The sequence below is a fragment of the Mus caroli genome, unplaced genomic scaffold (assembly GCF_978045245.1).
Source record: "Mus caroli unplaced genomic scaffold, Mus_caroli_1 scaffold_8, whole genome shotgun sequence".
Lineage (NCBI taxonomy): Eukaryota > Metazoa > Chordata > Mammalia > Rodentia > Muridae > Mus > Mus caroli.
Window position 1 is genome coordinate 18,790,535 of NW_028227263.1, and position 21,877 is coordinate 18,812,411.

A 21,877-nucleotide genomic window follows, 5' to 3' on the forward strand; every position below is an offset into this window, starting at 1 on the left:
TCTTCTAGCTGGGGGAACCTAACAAGAACTTGTGGAGAGGTTGGCTGTGCCAGCTAGCCCTCTACAGGGGTGGAGCCTCAAGGGTCACTCTGTAGTCCTTGATGTTCTGGAACTCGCTGTGTAGGACCAGGCTGCCCTCAAAATTTGCCTGACTTTACCTCCCAAAAGCTAGGACTAAAGGTATGCACCATCATACTGGGTACAGACTTTTGGACTCCAGACCAACAACCTGGGACACTGTCCCAAATTGGATTTCCATTTCCCTCCAAAGAGCTTCCATTGCTCCAAACCCACTCTCCAGAGGGCTCCCCACCACCGGCCCCAACACTTTGAGACCCATTTTTCCAGACTCACCAGCTCAGTTACAAGTGGTGACTTTCTGTTTATTGCTCAAAAACAAGAACTCAGAAGCAAATAAAGGTGGAGAGAGTGGGCAGGGAGACACAGGGAAGGGATGGGTTCGGCCCCACCTCTCCCTTCATCCTTCTCACCCTCCAAGGCCCAGCAGCAGTCAGGCATCTGGAGGTAGGGAGCCTTCATGGCCATGGGGATAGCAGAGCTGGGGGACAGTTCTTGTGTAAGGCCCTGGCCTGGAGGAGCCCCAAGAGTTGCAAGGGGCTGAGTTCCCTTCCCTGGGTCCAGAACTCAAGAGAATGGGGGGTGGAAGACCCCTTGTTTGGCAACTAAGAAGAGGCGGCTTTGGGCGGCACGATGCTGGTTTATTTACTGTAGGGTCTCCAGGGCCATCAAAGCCCCCTCATGGGATGGGGAGACTATTTACACAGCAGGGGGGAGGGGAGCCAGAGACCAGGTCCTATGTTCCTCACTGCCCAGAATGAGGAGAGAACGGGAGGTCCTGGGTCCTGCAGACTTGTAGACTTGAGGCTCAGATGGAAACTTCATACTCCCTCGTGTCCTGAGGACAGAACGAGGAGATAAACTGGAGTCAGTTGGGGGTGAAGAGGCATCCACAAGAAGAGGGAAGACACATCAGTCCTAAGTCTGGTGGTGCCAACCTGTAATCCCAACTACCAGGGAGGTAGAGGCAGGAAGCTCACAATTCAAAGCTGGTCTGGAGTATAAGAGTAGCTCAAGGCTAGACTAGAAAATTTAAATTTTGTCTTAAAGAGGACTAGAGAGCCAGGCATGATTATACACACACCTCTAATCCCGGCACTTGGAGGCAGAGGCAGGTGGGTCTGTGAATTTGAGGTCAGCCTGGTTTATATAGAGTTCCAGACCTGCCAGAGCTATAGAGAGACTCTTGTCTCAAAATACAAAAGAGAACGAGGCATTGAAATTGTTGTTTGACTTTACATAAGGCACTAAGTTCAGTCTCTAGTACCACGCACACTCTCAAAAAGACCTTCATATTATTTTGGGACAGGGTGTCTCTATGTAGCCCTGTCTGTCCTGGAACTCCCTAGGTAGACCAGGCTGGCCTCAAACTTAGAGATCTTCCTGTCTCTGCTTTTGCCTCTGCCTCTGAAGTGCTGGAATTAAAATTGTGAGCTACCACGTCCAGCAAGACCTTTGTATTTAAATTAACATAGAGGATCTGCACAGAGCTTAGCAGTCCTGGCTGCTTTTCCAGAGGACTTCAGTTACATTCCCAGCATTCACTCACAAGGCGGCTCACAACCATCTCTAACTCCTGTTCCAGGGGATCTGATGCCCCCATCTGGCATCTGAGGGCAGATGGTTTACTGACATACAGTCAGGCAAATACCCATACACATAAAACAATTTTAAAATTTTTACAAATTGCTTTTTAGTAATTGTTTTTTAGTAAAGATTCTCAAACAGGTGTTTAAACCCCAACATGCAGGAGGCAGAGGCAGGCGGATCTCTGAGAGTCCCAGGCCAGCCTGGTCTACAGAGTGAGTACCAGGGCAGCAGGGCTACACAGAGAAACCCTGTCTCAAACACACAAACAAACAAACAAACAAACAAAACAATACATAGTGAGACCTTGTCTCAAAAACAAACAAACAAACAAACAACAAAAAACAAAGCAAGCAAGCTTCCTGGATATATATATGCTGGATATCTTCAGACACTCCAGAAAAGGGCATTGAACTCAGGACCTCTGGAAGAGCAGTCAGTGCTCTTAACCACTGAGTCATCTCTCCAGCCCCTATACTAGAGTATCTTAAGATAACAAAGAGCCGGGCGTGGTGGCGCACGCCTAAAATCCCAGCACTGGGGAGGCAGAGGCAGGTGGATTTCTGAGTTCAAGGCCAGCCTGGTCTACAGAGTGAGTTCCAGGACAGTCAGGGCTATACAGAGAAACCCTGTCTCAAAAAAAAAAAAAACCAAACAAACAAACAAACAAAAAAAAAACCCAACAAAACAAAAACAACAACAAAAAGATGACAAAAATATGAATTTCTGAAATGTCTTGGACAATTGGAAGATCTGGAGCTGGGTCCTGTAGACAGGCTCTGGTTCCCCAGGTTGCTACAGTCCCTATTATTCCCTATTGTTTACACAGAGCTTGCTTTGTTATTGTCATGGCTTTTGTGGGCAACCGAGTTTGAAATCCCCCACCCCCCAAAAAGATCACAGGGACTCTGGGAGATGATTATGAAGGTCTGAGGGTAAACTGAGAGATGGGACATACCAAGGGGAGGGGAGAGACTCACCCCAGCTTCATACAGTGGGTTGCTGAAGTCTGACTCCACGGTAATGGGACTGTAGGAGTGAGAACCCGAGAAGCCAAAGAGGGATTTTCCTTGTAGCCTGGGAAAGGTAGGGGAGAATGGTCTTATCATGTGTGCGTCTTTGAACTCCCGTACCTACTCCCACGCCAGGTAAGCCACCTGCTCTGGCCAGCAGTCAAGAGTAGGGCACTTACTTAGTGTAGTATATGTAAACGCCAATGCCAAGGACAATGACCAAGCCCAGGGGCAACAGGATGGCCAAAGCGAGATTCCCACCCTCCAGCTGCCGTGATGGGTCTGTAGTCTGGGTCACTGGGGAGGGAGGAAGATAGCAAATGAATGAAGGCCATTCCCATTCCTGGGCTCTCCCAGCCTCCTGCCCTGGGGCCTGAACCCTTGGCTTCACCCCTCCGGGGCCTGGCCTCCTGCCCCCAGCCTTGATCTTGCCCTCCCAACCTGGCCAGGCCTGGTCTCCACCTGCACCCTCACTGACCTTCCAGTTTTCGGTTGTCCAGGAGCTCTTCATAGGCCACTGCAGGGAGAGGAGGGGGAGGGGGACGGGGTCTGAGCCAGGGAGGGAAGGAGACTGAGGAGAGGGCCAGAGCCCGGTGGGGTGAGGCTGGGCTGCACAGCCTGGTTCTCTGCCCTCTGTTCAATCTAAACTCGTCTTTCCCTGAGTGTGTGGAGGCCGTGGGGAATGATGGGTCAAGGCCTGTCCTCTCCCTTCAGACCACTAAAGCTTCAAGGTTCCTGGACAGTCTGAGCCAGGCAGCTTCAGAATTTCTCACTGAGAGCAAAACTCTCCCTTTGTAGAGAGAGCAGGGGGCCTCTAAACCAAGGCCCTCACTACATTCCTTGATAATTGTGTGACCTCAGATCTCCCCAGGTTTTCCAGCCATGCCTATAAGGGTAAGAGCCCACAGGACAGGCACTCAGCAGGGTCAGCCATTGTTCTCAAATTCTCTACCCAACTTTTCTAGCCCTGTCACTCCCCGTATACCGCTATGCCCCTCCTGCCCTGTCTGCCCAGGCACCTTTGCAGAGTGGGGGCTGGCTGGTCCACTGGGAGGGGTGACCGGGTACACATGTGATGGTGACCTCGCCGATGAGCTCAAAGCCCTCGTAGCAGAAGAAGCGCAGTGACTCGCCCGCTTGGTAGTGATGCTTGTACAGAGTCTGGTAACCATTCTCAGGGACACCGGGGTTCAGGCACGGCTCGTACTTTACTGCAGGGAGCACACCAAGCCACGTGCCCACTTAGAGACTGAGCAGGCCCAGTCTGGGTTCCCCGGTCCTCCCTTCCTGGGGTGTCCCCAAACTTACAGGCGCATTTGGGGACCCGATCACTCCACTTGGGTGTGCCTGTGTCCCGGCTGTAACAGGTGAGCACAGCTGCTCCTTCCAGGCTGTACCCTGGCAGACAGCGATACTGGACGTGGGAGCCCACAGGGAAACCAGCATCTGAGGCGGTCCGATGGCCATTGGTGATCTCGCCAGGGTCAGCACAAGTCATGACTGGGACAGGAGAGACAGGTTAGAGGTTTCCAGGGTCTTAGCAGATTGCCTGGAAACAGGGCTCACAGAGGCCTGAGCTTCTGCCATCTCCACAAAACAGCCCCTGTTGTCTTCTCAAAATCCCTTAGAAGGATAGAGATTGTGAGTCAGAAACACTTCAGGGTCAATGGGTTTGACTCTGATGGTGCAATCAATGCACTTTGGGACTAAGGGAGGAATACAAGCTCAAAACCAGCTTGGGCTATGTAGCAAGTTCCAGAACAGGACACCCTGGGATAGATAATGAGACTCTGTGGCTGGGGAAAAAAAACAGTGTGTTTTATATTTCTTCTGAAAACAGAATAAGTAGGGGCAAACCTGGCTCCTGTATTCAGGTAAAATTAAAAATATTTAATCATTATATCAGAGCACATTAATGAAAGCCTGGTACTGTCCCTGGCATGGCAGATCATTCTTTTTTTTTTTTTTTTTTTTTTTTTTTTTGGTTTTTCGAGACAGGGTTTCTCTGTATAGCCCTGGCTGTCCTGGAACTCACTCTGTAGACCAGGCTGGCCTCGAACTCAGAAATCCGCCTGCCTCTGCCTCCCAATTTTTTTTTTTTTTTTTGAGACAGGGTTTCTCTGTGTAGCCTTGGCTGTCCTGGAACTCACTCTGTATACCAGGCTGGCCTTGAACTCAAAATCTGCCTGCATCTCTGCCTCCCAAGTGCCGGAATTAAAGGTATGCACCACCACTGCCCGGCTTGGCAGATCATTCTTATGGACAGAAGCTAGTGTCTCAAGACAGGGTGGCTCTTGCGTTTGCATGGTGCCAACTTTGCTTGCATATACAGCCTACACTTTATTTCCAGAGCTACTGTAACAGAGGGTCATAATCACGGCCATTGTGACTGTAGATCACATATATGTGTTCATATATGTGCATGCCCAGGTCTGAGGTTGAGTGTCCTTGTCTATCACCTTATGTCCTGAAGCAGAGCCTCTGACTGAATCTGGAGCTCTCCTATCTAGCTGAGCTGCCAGTGAGCTCCAGGGACCCTCCATGTCCCCACCACTTCAAGTTACAGACATGTGTACCACAACACCTGGCTTTCATGTCCGTTCAGGAGATCTGGTTCAATCAAGTCTTGATGCTTCTTGTGGCATCTGAGCTAACTCTCCACCACATGGCCTTTGATTCATATAAACCTGTGCTAGACACCCCAATAGATACTTAATCAATGTTACTGCCATTTCTCTTGTGGCCCAGGGCTTGGCACTTAGCCAGGACCAGGGCCATGGAGGCACTGGAGAGATTCTGGCACTTGAGTCTCAACTCAGCAGCCGACTCAGGGGTAGCCCGGGCAATTCTTCAAGGCCAGTCTTGGCTAGGCAACCTGACTGCTTAGCTTACTCAGGATCTCTGTTCTGTGAATCTTCCCAGGGAAGAGGCGTTGTGCCGGCCACATAGTCTTTCTTGTGTCCAGCCCAAATCTGGCTTTCTGAAACTCCAGCCTAGTCACTCCACCATGGCAACTTCCCTTAGGGCTACTTTTTTAAAGTTTTATTTATTTTATGTATATGAGTATACGGTAGCTGTCTTCAGACACACCAGAAGAGGGCATCTTTATGGCTGGTTGTGAGCCACCATGTGGTTGCTGGGATCTGAACTCAGGACCTTGTAGGAACAGTCAGTGCTCTCAACTGCTAAGCCATCTCTCCAGCTCCCTTGGAGCTATTTGTAAGAACTACAGTGGAATGGGTCATGGTGGCACACACCTTTAATCCCAGCATTTGAGAGGGAGAGGCAGTCAGATTTCTGAGTTCAAGGCCAGCCTGATCTACAGAATAAGTTCTAGGACTGCCAGGGCTACACAGAGAAAGCCTGTCTGGAAAAAATAGTAAGGGGTGGGGGAGAACTAAAATCAATCTTTGTATCAGTTTCCCCAATTTTATTTTATTTTTTCTCTTTCTTTTTCTTTTCTTCTCTTTTCTTTTCAAGACAGGGTTTCTCTGGCTGTAGATCAGGCTGACCTTGAACTCAGAAATCCACCTGCCTCTGCCTCCCAAGTGCTGGGATTAAAGGTGTGCGCCACCACTGCTCAGTTTATTTTTGCTTTTTCAAGACAGGATTTCTCTGTGTCATCATGGCTGTCCTGGAACTCACTCTGTAGATAAGGCTGTCCTTGAACTCAGAGATCCTTCTGCTTGGACTAAAGGCATGCACTAGCACCACCTAGCTAATTTCCCTAAATTTAAAGAGACAAGATACTACTTCTTTCTGCTGTTTGTTTTACTTTATTTGGTTTTTGATTTGTTGTTTGTTTGAGGTAGGTCTTACTAATTAGCCCTGGCTGGCCTTAAACTTAAAAGAAATTCTTGTTTCATCTCCTTCACCCCCACCCTCGGGTCCTTGGGCTTTTCAGACATGGTTAGCTTTGAACTCATCTTTCTGCCTCAGCTCCCCAAGTGCTAGGGTTACTGGTGTGTGCCACTATGCCCAGCCTTTTTTAAAAAGTGAACAGAGCCTCCACACTCCTGTAAGCCTCACCACCTCTGAAGCAAATGTGTGCCCATCCGTCCGCCCCCCCCACTCCAGTGAAGGGAGCCACAATCTTGCTACAGTGCTAGCTGCAGGCTACAGAGCTGCACCAGGCACTGTGTGAGATGCTACCCCTGCTCCACACATCACCCTGCTCCTACTCCATTGGCCAGAGAGCCGAAACTCAGAGGTACCCCAGTACTGTATCGCAGTCATTCCACGTTACTACTGTGTAACATGCCTAGTTGCTCATGTATCTCTCGTTCTTCCGGGTTTTGAGACCCATCAGGGTAGGAAAGAGCCAGAAACCTGTCCTATAACCATAACCCAGAAATGGGCTTCAGTGAGTGCATTCAAACAAACCAAGTCCACTGATAGCCTTGATTCTACAGGGACTTCCCACAGAGTCAGCTTTTGGGGAACTGAGAGTTCGGTTGAGGCTCAGAAGAGAATTAAGAGTTAATGGGGCAGAGCCCAGCTGCAATTTGATGGAACTTTATAGGGGAGGGACTCAAACCTGGCAGGGGTGGAATCAGTTAAAAAAAAAAAAAAAAAGCCGGTGGAACACAGGATGAAAGGAAAGAAAGCAGCTTGCGCTAAAGGCATGTGCGTGTGTTTCAAGACACTGTATGGGACTTAAAGGTCATAGGGATTGGGGCTGAAGACTCAGGCAGGACTCAGAGCAAAAAGAAGTAATCCAAGAGGGACAGGAGAGGGCGGAGCCAGAACCCAAGCAGAAGTTTAGAGGTGGGGCCCTACTCACTCTTTTGGCAGGCAGGTGGCGCCGCGCTCCAGGACAGGTCCCATTGGCAAGTGAGGATGTCTGATCCCAGCAGTTCGTAGCCAGGCTCGCATTGATAGGTGAGCACTGTGCCCCGGATAAGGTCCCCGTGGGATGCTGTCCTCCAGCCCCACTCAGGTGGTGGTAGCTCCGGGCACGTATCGTTTCTCGGGACCTCTGCAGTGAAGATGGAATACCCTTCCAGCTTCAGAGGACCTCGCGATGGTACCCTTCCCTGCCAGACCCCTGGCCATCCACACCTCCTCGCCTTCCTTACCTTTGAAATGTAACACGAAACCCTGGCCTAGGCCCGGATTTGGGGGACCAGGGGGTGCCTGAAACTGCAGAGTGAGATCAGGTCCAGAGGAGAGGAGGCGGCGGCGCGGCTGAGGTCCTCGCAGCTGGGCCAGGACTCGAGCGCTCGGACCGTCCCCGTCGAACAGTGTTAGCATATCCCCTTCGCGAACATTCAAGCTGCAGTGAGGGGAATCAGACAGTTAGGCCAAGTACAACTAACCCATCTCATCCCGTTCCGCCCAACTTGCTCAATCTTAACTAGATCCGCCCTGAATCCCCCTCTCAGTTTTAACCAGTCTAGGGTTCTCGCCAGGTTCCCAGAGGTGGGTTGGCTACTTCCTACTCCTGCTTCCTAATCTTCAACCCTGTACACTACTAGCTTCATCCACTCTCCAGGCTGTCTTCCAACCCCACAACCTGCCCAAATCCAGTTTGATCAATAACAGACCACAGCCCTTCCACACTCAAATGCTGGATTCTGCCTGTTGATCTGCTTTGGGTCGCTGCCCACTCTCCTTTTCTCCACTCACGTGACCAATATTCCAAATGCGCTTACTGCCTTGCACCTACTGACTTTGTACTAGCAATGAGGCACCAAACTGGAGCCGGGTCCCTTTGCCATGTTAGACACACACGCACACACACACACACACACACACACACACACACGTATTATTAGTTCAGTGGTAGAGCATTTGAGAACAGAACCCTCCAGACCTCCAGCAGCCCTTGAAGTGGGGGTCTAGGCTACCCCTGTACTTGACCTTATTCTCCAAGTGACTTGAACCCAGGTCTCCCACCTCTGTTCTGTACCTTCTTAATGTCCTCTTTCAGAACACCATGTACCCAAGGAATTCTGTGTGAGCTCAGAAGAGCCAGTTGGGCTCAGAATGCAGGCTAGTGCCCTCTCAAACACCAAATAGAGCCCACATCCATCACACAGGCTACCATGACCCAAACATACATTTCAACTTGGAGCAAGATGCGCTTCTCTTCCTGGACGTGCAGGCCCCACACGCAGTCTTGGCCAGGGCTATAACTCTGGGGCCAGTCGGGAGAGAGTACCACACCAGCTGGCTCAGACAGCTCTCCTCCACACATGGCTAGGGAAGAGGTATCAGGTTCAGAACCCATGTGGGCATGTGTTCTCCATTCACCAGTCCTCATTGTCCTTGGCAGTGTGCTCAAGGCTACCTTGATTTTGCCATATCCAGGTTTTATTATGGTTGCTTCTCTAGCCCTGCACTCAGCTAACCCCACCCACTTTCCAGCTTACTCACCACCTGATCCACACTCAGCCCAAATCTAGTTCTAGCTTTAGAAGCCTTTTGGGTCTAAGCCTGAATTCATAACAAGTCCAGAAATTACTCCCCCAAGAAAGCAGCCTCAGAAGGGGCAGAGCTCTACCCAGGCTCTGGGTTTAAATGTTTCCATGTTCGTGCACAATGCCTTCCTGGGGTCCCAGCTTCTTTAGGCTGAAGGGCTCTGTGGAACATGAGGGCTTACCCTTGCAGGCTGGCTCTGTGTCATTCCAGTGGGGTTCGGTGGGATCCACACATTCGATAGCATTGGGGGGCCCTGGTGGCTCCAGAGCATATCCTGGGAGGCATGAGAAGGTGGCCAGTGCCCCTGGGCGGAACTCAGGATCTGTAGTGGTCACGTTGCCGTGAGCCAGGAACGGGGGGAAGCAGCGGTCCTCCTCAAAGGCTAGAAATGAGTTAGGCACAAACATGAAGCATTAGACAGCTCTCAGGGACTCATGTTGAGGATTTACAATGAATTTGGGTATTGCTAGGCCCCTCACAGGCTGTCTGTCTGCTTGTCTGTTTTGGTATCTAGAGACGGGGGTCTCACTATATCCTTCAGGCTGACCTTGAATTTGAGATCTTCTTTCCTCAGCCTTCCAAGTGGCTGCCGGGACCATGCACCTGCGCCAACCACCATTTAGAGTTAGCACCATAGTACTAACCACTATTCTATAGACAAGGACATCTTCAGACAAAAAGCCATCTGCCTGGGGTCAGCTAGGGGACAACTGCAGAGGCAGAGCTAGAGTCCTGGGCGATGAGTTCTCCTCCACAGACATGGGGCCTGGGAGGGGTGTGTCTGGAAAGCTGGCTTGCGTGGGTGTGTTCTAGCCTCAGAAATAACAGTTGGATCCTGACCATCCACACTGGTGCTGGGATCCAAAACTGCAGCTAGTGCAGAAGCTGCTCAACTTTCACGGAGGACCAGATCAGCCAAATGAGCATCTCATCTCCAGAGCAGCACAGAGCCACCAGTGATGCAGGTAAGGATTCTCACTGAAACACAGACAGCTCTTTGGCACCTTCAGAACCCACATTTCTGGATTTCTGCAGATTCACTGCTGTATTTTGTATTACTTAAACTAGCAAGGCATCCTGTGTAAATCCCACCCGTCTCCCAGGCCCCAGGGCCGATCCCAGCTATCTGTGAGCTATCTAAAACTATGCCTGACTAATCTGAGCATTTCCCTCCATTGCCTCTTTCTTTGTTCTTGAGACAGGGTTTCTCTGTGCAGTCCTGGCAGTCCTGGAACTTGCTCTGTAGACCAGGCTTGCCCTGAACTCAGAGATCCGCCTGCCTCTGCTTCCTGGGTGCTAGGAGTAAAGGCGTGCGCCACTACTACATTGCCCACTGCCTCTGCTTCCTGGGTGCTAGGAGTAAAGGCGTGCGCCACTACTACATTGCCCACTGCCTCTGCTTCCTGGGTGCTAGGAGTAAAGGCGTGCGCCACTACTACATTGCCCACTGCCTCTGCTTCCTGGGTGCTAGGAGTAAAGGCGTGCGCCACTACTACATTGCCCACTGCCTCTGCTTCCTGGGTGCTAGGAGTAAAGGCGTGCGCCACTACTACATTGCCCACTGCCTTTGCTTCCTGGGTGCTAGGAGTAAAGGCGTGCGCCACTACTACATTGCCCAGCTCCTCCATTGTCTCTTCGACTGGTTTTACAAATGCTCAGTCATGCTGTTTTGTATAAGATACAATCAGGTAGGCAGAAAAAATGCTCTAGCGATGTACCTTTTGGCCAATTTGGTTCTCTGTAAGTTGAGTGGCCACGCAAGTGTACTGTTTTCCCTTTTCCCTGAGCTGACTTCCACCTTCCTCTCTCAGGTCATCTCGTTTCGCTCCATTCTAAAGGTCACACCTCACTGCCATGACTGCTGATTTCTTTGGACCTGTCCAGCATCCTTCTTCCTTCTGGTACCGGCTCCCCTAGCCTCACTAGATGGAACATGCGTTCCTTACTTCTAGTCCATGAGGTTGGTTGGGGCCCACCAGAGACAACCATACCTCTCAGACTTGCCAATCATAATATTGTCTAGCTTAACTGAATTTAATCAAGTCAATGGGAACCATTTCTGGAATTGTTGCCTGGACTCTCACGAGCATTTCCTTTCTCATTTTCATTTCATTTTCTTTCCTGATGGCATTAAGTAAGGTGATAGTCTGTAAGAGCATAGTTAGGTGCACTACACAGGGAAAGCCTCCATGCCAATGAAGCCACTGCACAGTAAAAACTAAGAGACAGATAACTGTCCACTTGGTTGTATGGATCTGGCCATATCTGAAATGACTACTTGGAATAAAAAGATGTCCCTGTCAGATATCAGAGACCAACCACAAAGAAGTGCATGGAGAGAGTTTGTGCCTGTGACTATTCCTCCTGTGAGAAAGAGGAAATGCTGTGGACCTGGGTGTGGTCAGGAAGGAAGTGAGGCTATTACCTTCAAATCTGAGGCTGAGCAGCAGGGGGTTGGCTGGTGTCTCTGAAAGCAGTTCTACGTAGAGGGACTGGGCATCACTGATGAGACCGCGTTCAGGGACATCATCCATGTCAGAGTCGTAAATCACAGGGGACAGGGGGCTTCCCCCTGAGCGCACCATCAGCCTGGGATGGACAGAAGGGTGACAAGTGCATTCCCCCCCCCCCCCGGGAAGCTGCCTCCCTGCCTGCTCTCCTGGCTTATCTTGACAGCTGCTATTATCAAATACTAACCCATACCATGCATTCTTTTAAGCCCCAACATATTTGATCTTGTTTGATCTTCACAAGGACTCTTGAGTCAGACACTATTATTAACCCCTTATTTTATAGGTGAGGATACAGAGGCACAGAAAGACTGGATGCTCAGCCTGAGAGCACACTACAAAGCAACAAAGAAGAATGGAAAAATGACAGCACATACTTTTATAGTGCTTATCACGTCCTAGGTACCACCCTACTACTTTACATATCTTAATGCTTTTATTAAGTAAGCATTTGGAAGGATGCTCTGTCCCACTAGTGAGAAATGAGATGCTTCCAGGCACACTGAGGCATCTAAGGTTTGCACAGCTGCACTCTCTGAGACGATTAGGACAAAACTCAGTTTGACACCACACCCATAGTATCTGACTCCTCCCTGAAGCCTCTCAGCTTTCCCAAGGTGGGGACCTCTGACCCAAAGCCAAGATTCTCACCGGTCATTGTCCTCATCCAGTGAGACTCTCTCAAAGTGTAGGTGTAGCCGGCGTCCCTCAGCCGCTTCAATGACCCAGCGGCAGGTGAGGTTGGGCCCTGCAGCTCCCCCAGGCTCAGGGGATACAATGCGACCCAGTGTGGCATTGTGGATGGTGCCACCACAAGATGCTGTGGGCAGAGAGAGAACAGGAAGGCTTCAGCCCTTTCTCAGGCCTAATCTAGGCCAGGGATGACCTCTGCCCCATGCATTTAGCAGAGAGACAAGACTTTCCCTAGGCTGCTGCCTAGCTTGAAATAGAAGCCTATGCATCGATCTGCTAAAATGAAGCCTCTGGAGAGGTAGGTACCTGGAGTTAAGGAGCCTCAAAACTGAAACTCTCAGATGAGAAGCTTTGAAGGTAGGAATCCCTAGAATGTAAGCATTTTTTTTTTTTTAAGATTTATTTATTTATTATATGTAAGTACACTGTAGCTGTCTTCAGACACTCCAGAAGAGGGCACCAGATCTTGTTAAGGATGGTTGTGAGCCACCATGTGGTTGCTGGGATTTGAACTCTGTACCTTCGGAAGTGCAGTCGGGTGCTCTTACCCACTGAGCCATCTCACCAGCCCCGAATGTAAGCATTTTAAGCTTGGTGGATAAGTTGCAGAATGAAGATCTTAGGACTAAGAGCTACCTGCTAGGAACCCCAAACACAGCTCATTGAAGTGGAGCGTTTTCCAAAGAACAGGTATCTACAAGTGGTAACAGGATTGTATACACCAAATGGGGCATCCCAAGATGAAGCCCAGACAAGATTGGAGGTTCTCTAAGGGTGGAAACCATCATGGTAGAGACCTCTAGGGGAGACCCTGGGACAGGGGCTCTGCAACTAAAGCCTTCAAGATGGATTCTCCCCAAAGATGGCAATTTCCCAGCTTGCCCCCCAACCCCCAGCTAGGATAGAAGTCCTGCAATGAGAGACTCACCTGTACAGCTAGGGGGTTCACCAGTCCAGGCTGGCCGGGTACCATTGAGGCAAATGAGGGTCTCCTCACCCTGCAGCTGGTATCCTGAGTCACAGTGGAAGGTGGCAGTGCCCCCAGGATGCAAGTCTGTCACGCTCACATCCCCGTGGGCTGGCCGGGGTGGGAAGCCGCAGCTCAGAAGGTATGCTGGATAGGTCAAAAAAGAGGAAGAGGGGCTGTTGTCCCCCTGGTGAGTTCTCATACCCACTTCTTGGTGTTTCTGCAAATCCCTCCATCCCCAACTCCCAGGGAACAAATGGGCTCCATGCTGGAGTGCACATGGAAGAAAAGCTACTCCTTATGTTGGTTCGCTGCCTCATGAAAAGGCAACATCAACGGTGTGGTGCTCATCTCTGGTCTTTGCCATTTTAACTGCTTTGGCCATTTATAGATAAAAGTTATTTTAGAGTCCAGTCTTATTATTCACCCCAGGTAAATCAGTTGAGTACCCTGATTTCTACCAGCACTAACAACAAATGGCATCTGCAGAGATGGTTCAACTTCAGACTCAGTTTATGGTTTTAAAGGCAGGCGGAGGAAGAATGTGACCCACTTTCTAGAGGTGGGTGCTGAGGCTCCGGCTTGTGGCATGCTTTGCAGCATTTTCTTTCCCAAACTTTCTTGTATGGAGGTGCATACAGCTTTCAGCCAGGCCAGACACAAGAAACTGCTTTAGGAATGTTGACTAAGGTCTTACTATTCAGCACCCCTGGAGGATCCCTTGGTGGAAATGGAGAGCTCTGCTCTCCTTGGGAAGCTGATATGTCTATCTCTTGCACTGACAACTGTGCAGCCTTCCTTTTTGCACTGACTTCTTTTTTTTTTTTTTTTTTTTTTCCCCAGAGCTGAGGACCGAATCCAGGGCCTTGCACTTGCTAGGCAAGCGCTCTACCACTGAGCTAAATCCCCAACCCCTTTTTTTTTTCTTTCTTTCTTTTTTTTTTTTTTTTTTGCACTGACTTCTTTTTACCTCAAATTAGGGCTTTTCCCTAGCAACAGTGACCTGTTCATCCACACTCCAGTCATGCTGTTCTCTGATAACCATCCCCTGATGCCGCTGCCCCTCTACACACTGCACAGTTACATCGCTTACATTCCTTCTCAGAGCCTCTTGAAATTATTTGGCATGGGGAGTGGGTAAGGTGGAATTTGATTTTGAAACAAGGTTTTGTTATGTGGCCCAGGTTGGCCTTAATTTCTCAATCCTCCTGCCTCAGCTTCTAGAAAATCTCACTGCCATTGCTCAGTTTCCAAGGCTGTGTCTTGTAGGGGGTACAGGCCAGTTTTAGTCAGTAGAAAACTTTGTCTTTCCTGACTCTGGAACTTTTGGTGACTGTCAGAAATCTATCCCTTCCACATTTCAAAACTCACCAAGTATTTATCTAGCTGTGAGAACAGACAGAAACAAAACAAACCCATTCCTTTTCTTTCTCGAGTCACCAGCCCAAGACTAGCAGACATAAAAACAACTATCTAAAATACAGCAGGTTGGGTAAATGCCAGCCCTCTGTGACCAGCAGAGCCGAATCTGGATGCTTCAGATTGATATTCTATCCCCTTCCCAGCCAGGCCCAGCAAATCCTTAAGTTGGTACTCATCTCCTGAGGCTCCACAACCAGTCTGTGACTCCTTCCTATCGCACGATCTTTTCCTTTTCTTTTCCCCTCTGGTGATGGAATTAAATCCAGGACATTGTACATATTAGAAAAATGCTCCCCCATGAAACATACCCCTAGCCCTTGTGATTTTTGTTTTGTTTGTGAGACGAGAGCTGACTATGTAGGCTATCCTAGAACTCTCTATGTAGACCAGGTTGATCTTGAACTCACAGAAACCACCTGCCTCTGCCTCCTAAGTACAAGGATTAAAGGCATGCACCATTGACACCTAGCTACCCTTCAATTTTTTTCTGAGACAAGATCTTACTATAGTCCAGGTTAGCTTTGAACTCTTGTACCTCCTGCTTCAGCACCCAAAGAGCTAGAATTACCCGCATACACCATCACAGACAGACATCTCCGTATCTTTGCCCATTTCTGGACCTCTATATGCAAGACTTCCTAGTCTGTTTCTGACCTTTGAAAGAGTAAGTTAAGGACCATGCCTTCCAGGAAGCCTTCTGGACTTTCTCCGTCCCCATAAGGTCTCACCCATGTTCAACTCTATATATGTCATGTTCTCTTCACATTATCTATTATCTGTTATCACTATGAGACTGAAACAATGCCTGAACTGGTTGATCTCACACTGCAAAGGGGTGTCTCTCACTAATTTCAATAATTCATACCAGTAAGGGGATGGGCCTGAAATCTAAATAAAAACATTAAATTGAGAACTGGAGATGTAACTCAGTCAGTAAGGAATATCTAGCTCTGAATTAATCAGGCCTATAATCCAAGCCCTGGGAATGGTAGGAGGATCATAAATTCAAGGCTATACTTGGCTACATAGTGAGTTCCAGGCCAGTCTAGATTACACGAGACCCTGAGACCCTGTCTCAAAACAAAGAAAACAAAGCATGCAAAAGACTTCCTGCCCAAGGGGACTCATGCCAGTCACACACACACACACACACACACACACACACACACACACACCCCGACCCTCATTTTAGGAATTACCATGGGGCACAGATTTGGTTATCTGGTTTCTAACCACTCAATAAAGTTTCATGTGTCTGAGAAAGCCATGCAACCTCAAACCTTCTCCCTCCTCTGAGAGAGGAAGCTGACTCAGCCCTCTCTGCATGAGAAGCAGTGGCTGAAGTGAGGGGCTTTGCACATGGCAAATTTGCTAGACTTGTGCTGGCACTCTAGACATGAGACCACAGTTAGAGTGAACTAAGGAGGGCTTTAACAGTGCCTCTGTCCTAAGAATGCCTGCAGGAGCTGCAAATAAGGAAAACCAAGGCAGGCAATGAAGTCCCCTTTATGAAACAGCCCTGCTCCCCTCCATGTTCCACTTAGCCCGGGAGTCCTAGTTTTGATGCCCTAGGGAAATGACTGCTTAAAGGAGCCAGTGGGTAGCTTTTTTTTTTTTTTTTTTTTTTTTTCCATCTGATATCTAGCATCCCAAGGCAAGACTGCTTGTGTATCCAACAACCAGGTCCCTGGCACCAAGTACAAGCCCTGGCTCCCTGGTCTCTCCTACAGGCCTGGAGGAGGTTCTGCCTAAAACAATCGACCCTCAGGGCATGAGGAAGGTACACATGCTGCAACCGCAATAAGATACACATGGTATCTGGGAAAAAGGGGGAAGTACATGGGGCCAAGGAACAGTGGCTCCTGTCTCTAAGAGCACATGAAATAATTTTGCAGAGGACAGCATTGTCTGGAATGAGGATACTGGCTGAGTCCCTTAGCTCATGCACATGTATGTGTGCTACAAAATACATTTGCACTATGGGAAGCCAACACACACACACACACACACACACACACACACACACACACACAGGCTAGCATCAATCACATGTGTAGCTCATTCTCGTGTGGATGCATGAAACACTCCCTGTACTGACCTGGAAGTCAGAAGGAGTTGCCAAAACTGCAAACCTAAGAGTCACTTCCCTGCTCCAGCTGTCTGCCTGGAATCTGCAGATTAAAGCTCCCTGAGCCCCTGTCTGCCTGCTTCCCAGGGTGCTCTTTCCAATCACTCTCCATTTCCTGCCTTCTCTGTTTGGCTGTGGGGGCACTGACTGATGTTGATGTTGACTGAGGGTTTTACTGTGCTCCAGACCATGTTTTTTTTTTGTTTTTTTTTTTTTGTTTTTTTTTGGTTTTTCGAGACAGGGTTTCTCTGTGTAGCCCTGGCTGTCCTGGAACTCACTTTGTAGACCAGGCTGGCCTCGAACTCAGAAATCCGCCTGCCTCTGCCTCCCAAGTGCTGGGATTAAAGGCGTGCGCCACCACGCCCGGCTCAGACCATGTTTTAAATACTCCACAGGTACTAACTCATCTGATCAGCCTAGTCACGGTAAGTATTCTAACTTCTGCTTTTCAGTCAGAGCCACGAGACACAGAAAGGTGAAATAAACTGCCCTGGGTCACACAATACAGACAACCCTACCTTCCACCTTTCTAAGGGCTCCATTTTCTCTCCTCCCTGGGACTCGGAATGCGTTCTTCCTATCCATTCCAGTTGCTTCTTTCCCTTTCTTCCTCCCACCCTTCCCCTGGCCAGCTCATCCTGTAGGTCCCTTCTTAGTCACCAGCTCCTCCACAAAGCCATTCCTATATTCCTTAGAGAAACACTGGTCTCTCTGATTCTTGCTCCCCTGGCCTGAGTCTCCTCCATCATAGGCCTTACCTGACGGACATCACCATTCCAGTTACTATCTGTTTCCACCCAGATCCTCAGCTCCTTAAAGACAGACTGACAGTGGGCTGGTTCATTGTTTTCCCAAGGCAAACACAGAGCCTGGTATGAAGTAGGTACTCAGTAAAAAGTCACTGCGAGGAATAAGTGAATTTGCTACTTGCATTTACAGACCCAGGAATGGGTGAGCAAATGTGCATGGTTGTCTTCTGAGGGTCCCGCCCCCCAGAGGGTCCCAAGCAGGAGGAAGATTCTCTCAGAACCCTGAGTCAGAGGGACCCTGAGATGTCTTCTGTACCCTAGGTGGCTCTTGTCCCTCTAATGGCACTTCAGACTCCTCACCCTGATAGTGAATCCTGAAGCCATTGCCCCTTGGGACTCGAGGACTCTGGAAATGCAGGAGCAGCCGGTTTGTTGGGCTCCGCAGCACTTGTCCTTCTCCCAGCATGGAGGAATTGGCCAGGAGTCTGGGGGCCAGGCCTGGAGAACCCCCACCGGCCAACACCAGAAGTTCCTCCTCCTGAGACAGGTTGAGTGTCTGCACCTAGAGAAGCCACATACACGGAGGCCAGGGCATGTCAGCAGGAGGGGTTACATGACAGCCTAAGCCCCCACCCTCCAGTAAACCACCCAGGTTGCAGAAGCCTTTTGAGATCATCTAAGTCAGAAAAAAGGTTCACCAATCCCCAGGCCAGGTTTAGTCACACTCAATTGGCACCACAGAAAAGTACCTGAATCTCAATGCCATAACCAGGGTAGACATGGATGCTGTAGGTGCAATCTAGGAGCTCCACGGAGCGGCTGGCAGTGCTCCCCAAGTCCGGAGACTCCACAAACCCTTCGCCCTCCGAGATGTTGTTATTGCACAGAACTAAAGAGATGTAAGCGGCTGGGTCTGAGGGGTCCTGTGTGATGCCCTCCCCGCCGAGCATCTTCAGGGCTCGCCTGTATCCCCACCACCCTTCACCATCGTTATCAGGTGCACCCTTTCTACCTCACCTGAGACTTTCCTTCCCCAACTACAATATGCATGGAAGCCCACAGAACAGCCCTTGGACCTTAACGCTGGCCTGTGTCATTACCCCTCTCTGACCTGTACCTAAATCTCCTTCCACATGATCCAAGCAGCTTTCCCTCAGCCAGTCCCACACAGGAACATCTATGCCCTTTCCATCGCCTCACCTGGGCTGGTGACGGTGGTGGTGACAGTTGTTGTGGTGATGATGGTGGTGGTGGTCTCCTCCTCTCCTCCCTCGGGCCTGAGGGGTGGGACTGGGGAGGCGGGGCCAGGCGGGGGCGGGGCTGTAGTTCCAGGGGGTGGGGTCAGCAGCTCTGGCGCGGTGGGGCCTGCCCCCCTGACCCCCTTGGGGGTGACAGCTGTCGTCAGAGGCCCTGTCCCTGGCTCAGTGGCACGTGGCAGGGAAGGTGCTGCAAGAGTCTGGCCGGCTGGAGGGGTGGCTAGTGTGGGGTCTGGGTCAGATCCTGAGATAGTTTAAGGGTAGTCAGCACACAGGAGCAGCAAATTGGCCCATGGGGGTGGGGAACAGATTAGAATAAAACACCCCAAAGCCTCCCCAAGGGTACAGGCCCCATTTCCCCTACCCACACAGGCTCCCCACACAGGCTCCCCACATTCTCTCAACATTTTGCAGCTAAAGCCCCCTTTTTCTTTTTCACAGCTGTCTTGACAGCCCCCTTGAGCCTCTCCCCACCCCCAGTTCTGGCTCTCACTCCTGCCTTCTCTCTCTCTCTCTCTCTCTTTCTCTCTCTCTCCTCTGTTTAGCTCTCTCTGGAGCTTTTCTATGCTTAGCATTCTTATTGCTCTCTGGTTTTATGATCCTAGAGTGATATAAAACCTAGATCTGGTTTTATATCACTCTCTGTCTTGCCATTTTTTTGTGACTCTGGTTGTCTGAATTCGCATTTTTCTCTCTGTATACATGACCTCTTGACGGTTCCTCATTTTGTCCCTGTCTCTGGTTCTGTCGAGGGCCAGCTTTGACTCTTTCTCAGCTTCCTAGGGGGTCTCTTCCACAGAACTCTCTCTAACCTGCCTTCCCTCTAGCCAGGCACTCCAGCTCTCAGAGACATAGCCTCTCTCTCTACTCCTATGCCACATTGTGGGCCTCACCTGGCAAGAAGCCGATCTCTGGGCCCTTCCGCAGCAAAGCCCCATGGAGCAGCTCAGCCAGGTCCTCAGAGGCCACTGTGGGAGTCTCACTTCCAGGCTCTGGCATCATCTCATCCTCCTTCAGGGGCAGACCTAGGAGGTGAAGTCCTGTGAACCTCTCCATTCCTCTACATCCTGTCCCTATCTGGAGAGATTCTCCCCAGAGTACATCTTATCAGACACTCAGGGAGTCCCAGGCTGGGTTGAGAGCCAAGATCAGAGGAGTGGCTCCAATCTGCCCTCTCCCTCATTGAGTTCCAGCTCCTGGTCTCTGGGCCTTCAGTGAGAACCTTAGTTAGTACTAACCCTGGACAGCTCTAGCAGGGTGTGCTTTGGGACTGCTTTCTATTCCTCCCCAGTGAAATACTCCCCTGATCCCAAAACTCTGAGGAGAGTCTGACAGCATCTCCCAGACCGCTTCCGCAGTGCCAGCTTTCTCAGGGTTTTTGCCTCTGCAGACTCTCTCTCTCTCTCTCTCTCTCTCTCTCTCTCTCTCTCTCTCTCTCTCTGTCTCTGCAGTCTTTGCAGCCTCTGCTGCCTTCTCTAGACTCTGGTTGGGGATCAGAGTAGAGTCAGGGATTGAATATCCCTGATTGTGTTCATCTGCCTTTGTCCATATGTCCAAGAACATTTGTGTGTACAGCGCCTGGCATCTCTCCCAGTACCTCCATCTCCCACCCAGGTACCCTGCCTGCTTCTACCGCCTCCGCAGAAATCCACCCAACTTCCCTCAGCTCTTCTTCCCGAATTTTAACCCCTAAGATACAACTAAATGCTCTTCTTATTCATTTTTCTATCTCCTTAAAATTAGGAGTTCAAGGGCTCTATGTAACAGTCAGAGAGCCTTGGCTTGCTCCTTCCCAGTCAACTGTGCCCCTCCCCTCCCCCACAAGCTCGGAAGACTCAATATCTTCAGAGAAAGAAGGTAGAAGACCCACGAGAACCTTCCCAGGGTCCACCCCCACATGTCCTTACCCTCAATCCAGGCACAGCTCAGCAGAATTAGGAGCAGCAGCTGGGAAGGCGGCGGGTGCTGGGCCTTGGGAGTCCCCATGGCGACTCACACTAATTTCTCTCCTCTGTGGCTCTTCTGAATAATCTCGCTGTCACTTTCCCTCCGCGTCCTTTTATCTTTTCCTTTAATTCTGCTTTCCTGCTAAGGGTCAGCAAAGGCAGGCAATTTTTCTTCCTTTGGGATGGAGAAGCAGAATTGGCCTAGAGGTTGCTTGGAGTCCGCCCCCTTTTGCTCAATCTTTATCCTCTGCTCTGCGATCTATGGCAAAGGGGGGCGCGGCTCCCGCTGCGGGGGGTGGGGCCGAGAGGGCCGAAGGTTATCCCCTTGTTCGGGAGCTTGGGCCCTTCGGGATGGATAGATAGCCGGGGAAGGTGGGAGGGGAAAGGCAGCTTCCGGGGGGGGGGGTGTCCAGGGTGGGCTTGAGGATCCAGAGGGCCCTTATGAGGTTCAACCGGGGCTTATCTCGGAGAGGAAGAGGGAAAGGGTTGCGGAACCAGGGAAGCTGAAGCTTGGCCACTGGAGCTGCGGGAGGGAGAAGCTGAGAAAGGTGTCAAGCCCACGTCAGATCCTGGGGACGGGCGAAAGGAGGGGCCTGGGATTTATTCTCTGATGAGGGAGGAGGAGGAAGTGCAGATGGAGGAAGGAGGGATGCCGAGCCAGGACCGTACTCTGCACTTCCCGAGGCCCCTAGGGGAGCGGAAGGAAACTCTGGTCCCAGTAGTAATTAGGTTCCCTCCCAGCGCCATTCCAGAACATCTGGTATCTGCACCTGGTCTTCCTAAGGTGTCGAGAGTAGGCACAGCTTGGTTCACGTCTTCCTGGCCTGTCCAGTATGTCCTCTGTCCACACCCGGACCTCCCCGCGGGCCTTCACTATACCCTTTATGGAAGCTCAGGTGGGATGGGCTCGTCCCTCCCGCAGGAAAAAGGGGAGTATCCAGGTTTGTAAGGAGTCTGAGGGGTACGTGTTGAGACTCCCTTCTCCAGAAGGCGACCTGACAGAGGCCTGCAGCCTAGCGGCTACCACCCGTGATCTCCTGGCTCTGCCACTCAGCAAGCGAGTGCCCTTTCAGCACCTGGGCGCGAGGACAGCTCCCGGCCCCGC

The 21,877-nt window shown here is 50.5% G+C and overlaps 1 protein-coding gene across 3 annotated transcripts; it reads right to left on the reverse strand.

The window, feature by feature from the left end:
• Positions 1 to 360: 360 nt before the first annotated feature.
• Positions 361 to 21,868, reverse strand: Sez6l2 (seizure related 6 homolog like 2). Of its 3 annotated transcripts, XM_021166035.3 has the most exons (19): positions 21,543 to 21,868; positions 20,734 to 20,947; positions 19,720 to 19,851; positions 18,771 to 19,070; positions 18,320 to 18,459; positions 17,931 to 18,132; positions 13,233 to 13,418; positions 12,263 to 12,431; positions 11,527 to 11,690; positions 9,283 to 9,483; positions 8,741 to 8,879; positions 7,757 to 7,953; positions 7,462 to 7,656; positions 3,987 to 4,178; positions 3,698 to 3,889; positions 3,157 to 3,195; positions 2,858 to 2,975; positions 2,646 to 2,742; positions 361 to 916 (listed from the first exon to the last, which is right to left on the reverse strand). In XM_021166035.3, the coding sequence occupies exons 2-19, from the start codon at positions 20,810 to 20,812 to the stop codon at positions 887 to 889; spliced, it is 2,772 nt and encodes a 923-aa protein (XP_021021694.1). In that variant the 5' UTR covers positions 20,813 to 20,947; positions 21,543 to 21,868; the 3' UTR covers positions 361 to 886. The 3 variants fall into 3 exon arrangements, with proteins under 3 accessions (XP_021021694.1, XP_021021693.1, XP_029335455.1); XM_021166034.2 differs by lacking the exon at positions 21,543 to 21,868 and having other exon boundaries at positions 20,734 to 21,281; XM_029479595.2 differs by lacking the exons at positions 3,157 to 3,195; positions 21,543 to 21,868 and having other exon boundaries at positions 20,734 to 21,282.
• Between the last annotated feature and the right edge of the window lie 9 nt (positions 21,869 to 21,877).

What these genes read in the sequence shown, in the direction of transcription:
- Sez6l2 (XM_021166035.3), bottom strand. Translation starts at nt 20,812, where the DNA reads ATGGGGACTCCCAAGGCCCAGCACCCGCCGCCTTCCCAGCTGCTGCTC. An exon ending in GAGCTGTGCCTGGATTGAGG is followed by an intron (nt 19,852 to 20,733) that starts GTAAGGACATGT and finishes TTCACCTCCTAG; the next exon opens with GTCTGCCCCTGAAGGAGGAT. An exon ending in GGACAACCGAAAACTGGAAG is followed by an intron (nt 2,976 to 3,156) that starts GTCAGTGAGGGT and finishes CTCCCTCCCCAG; the next exon opens with TGACCCAGACTACAGACCCA.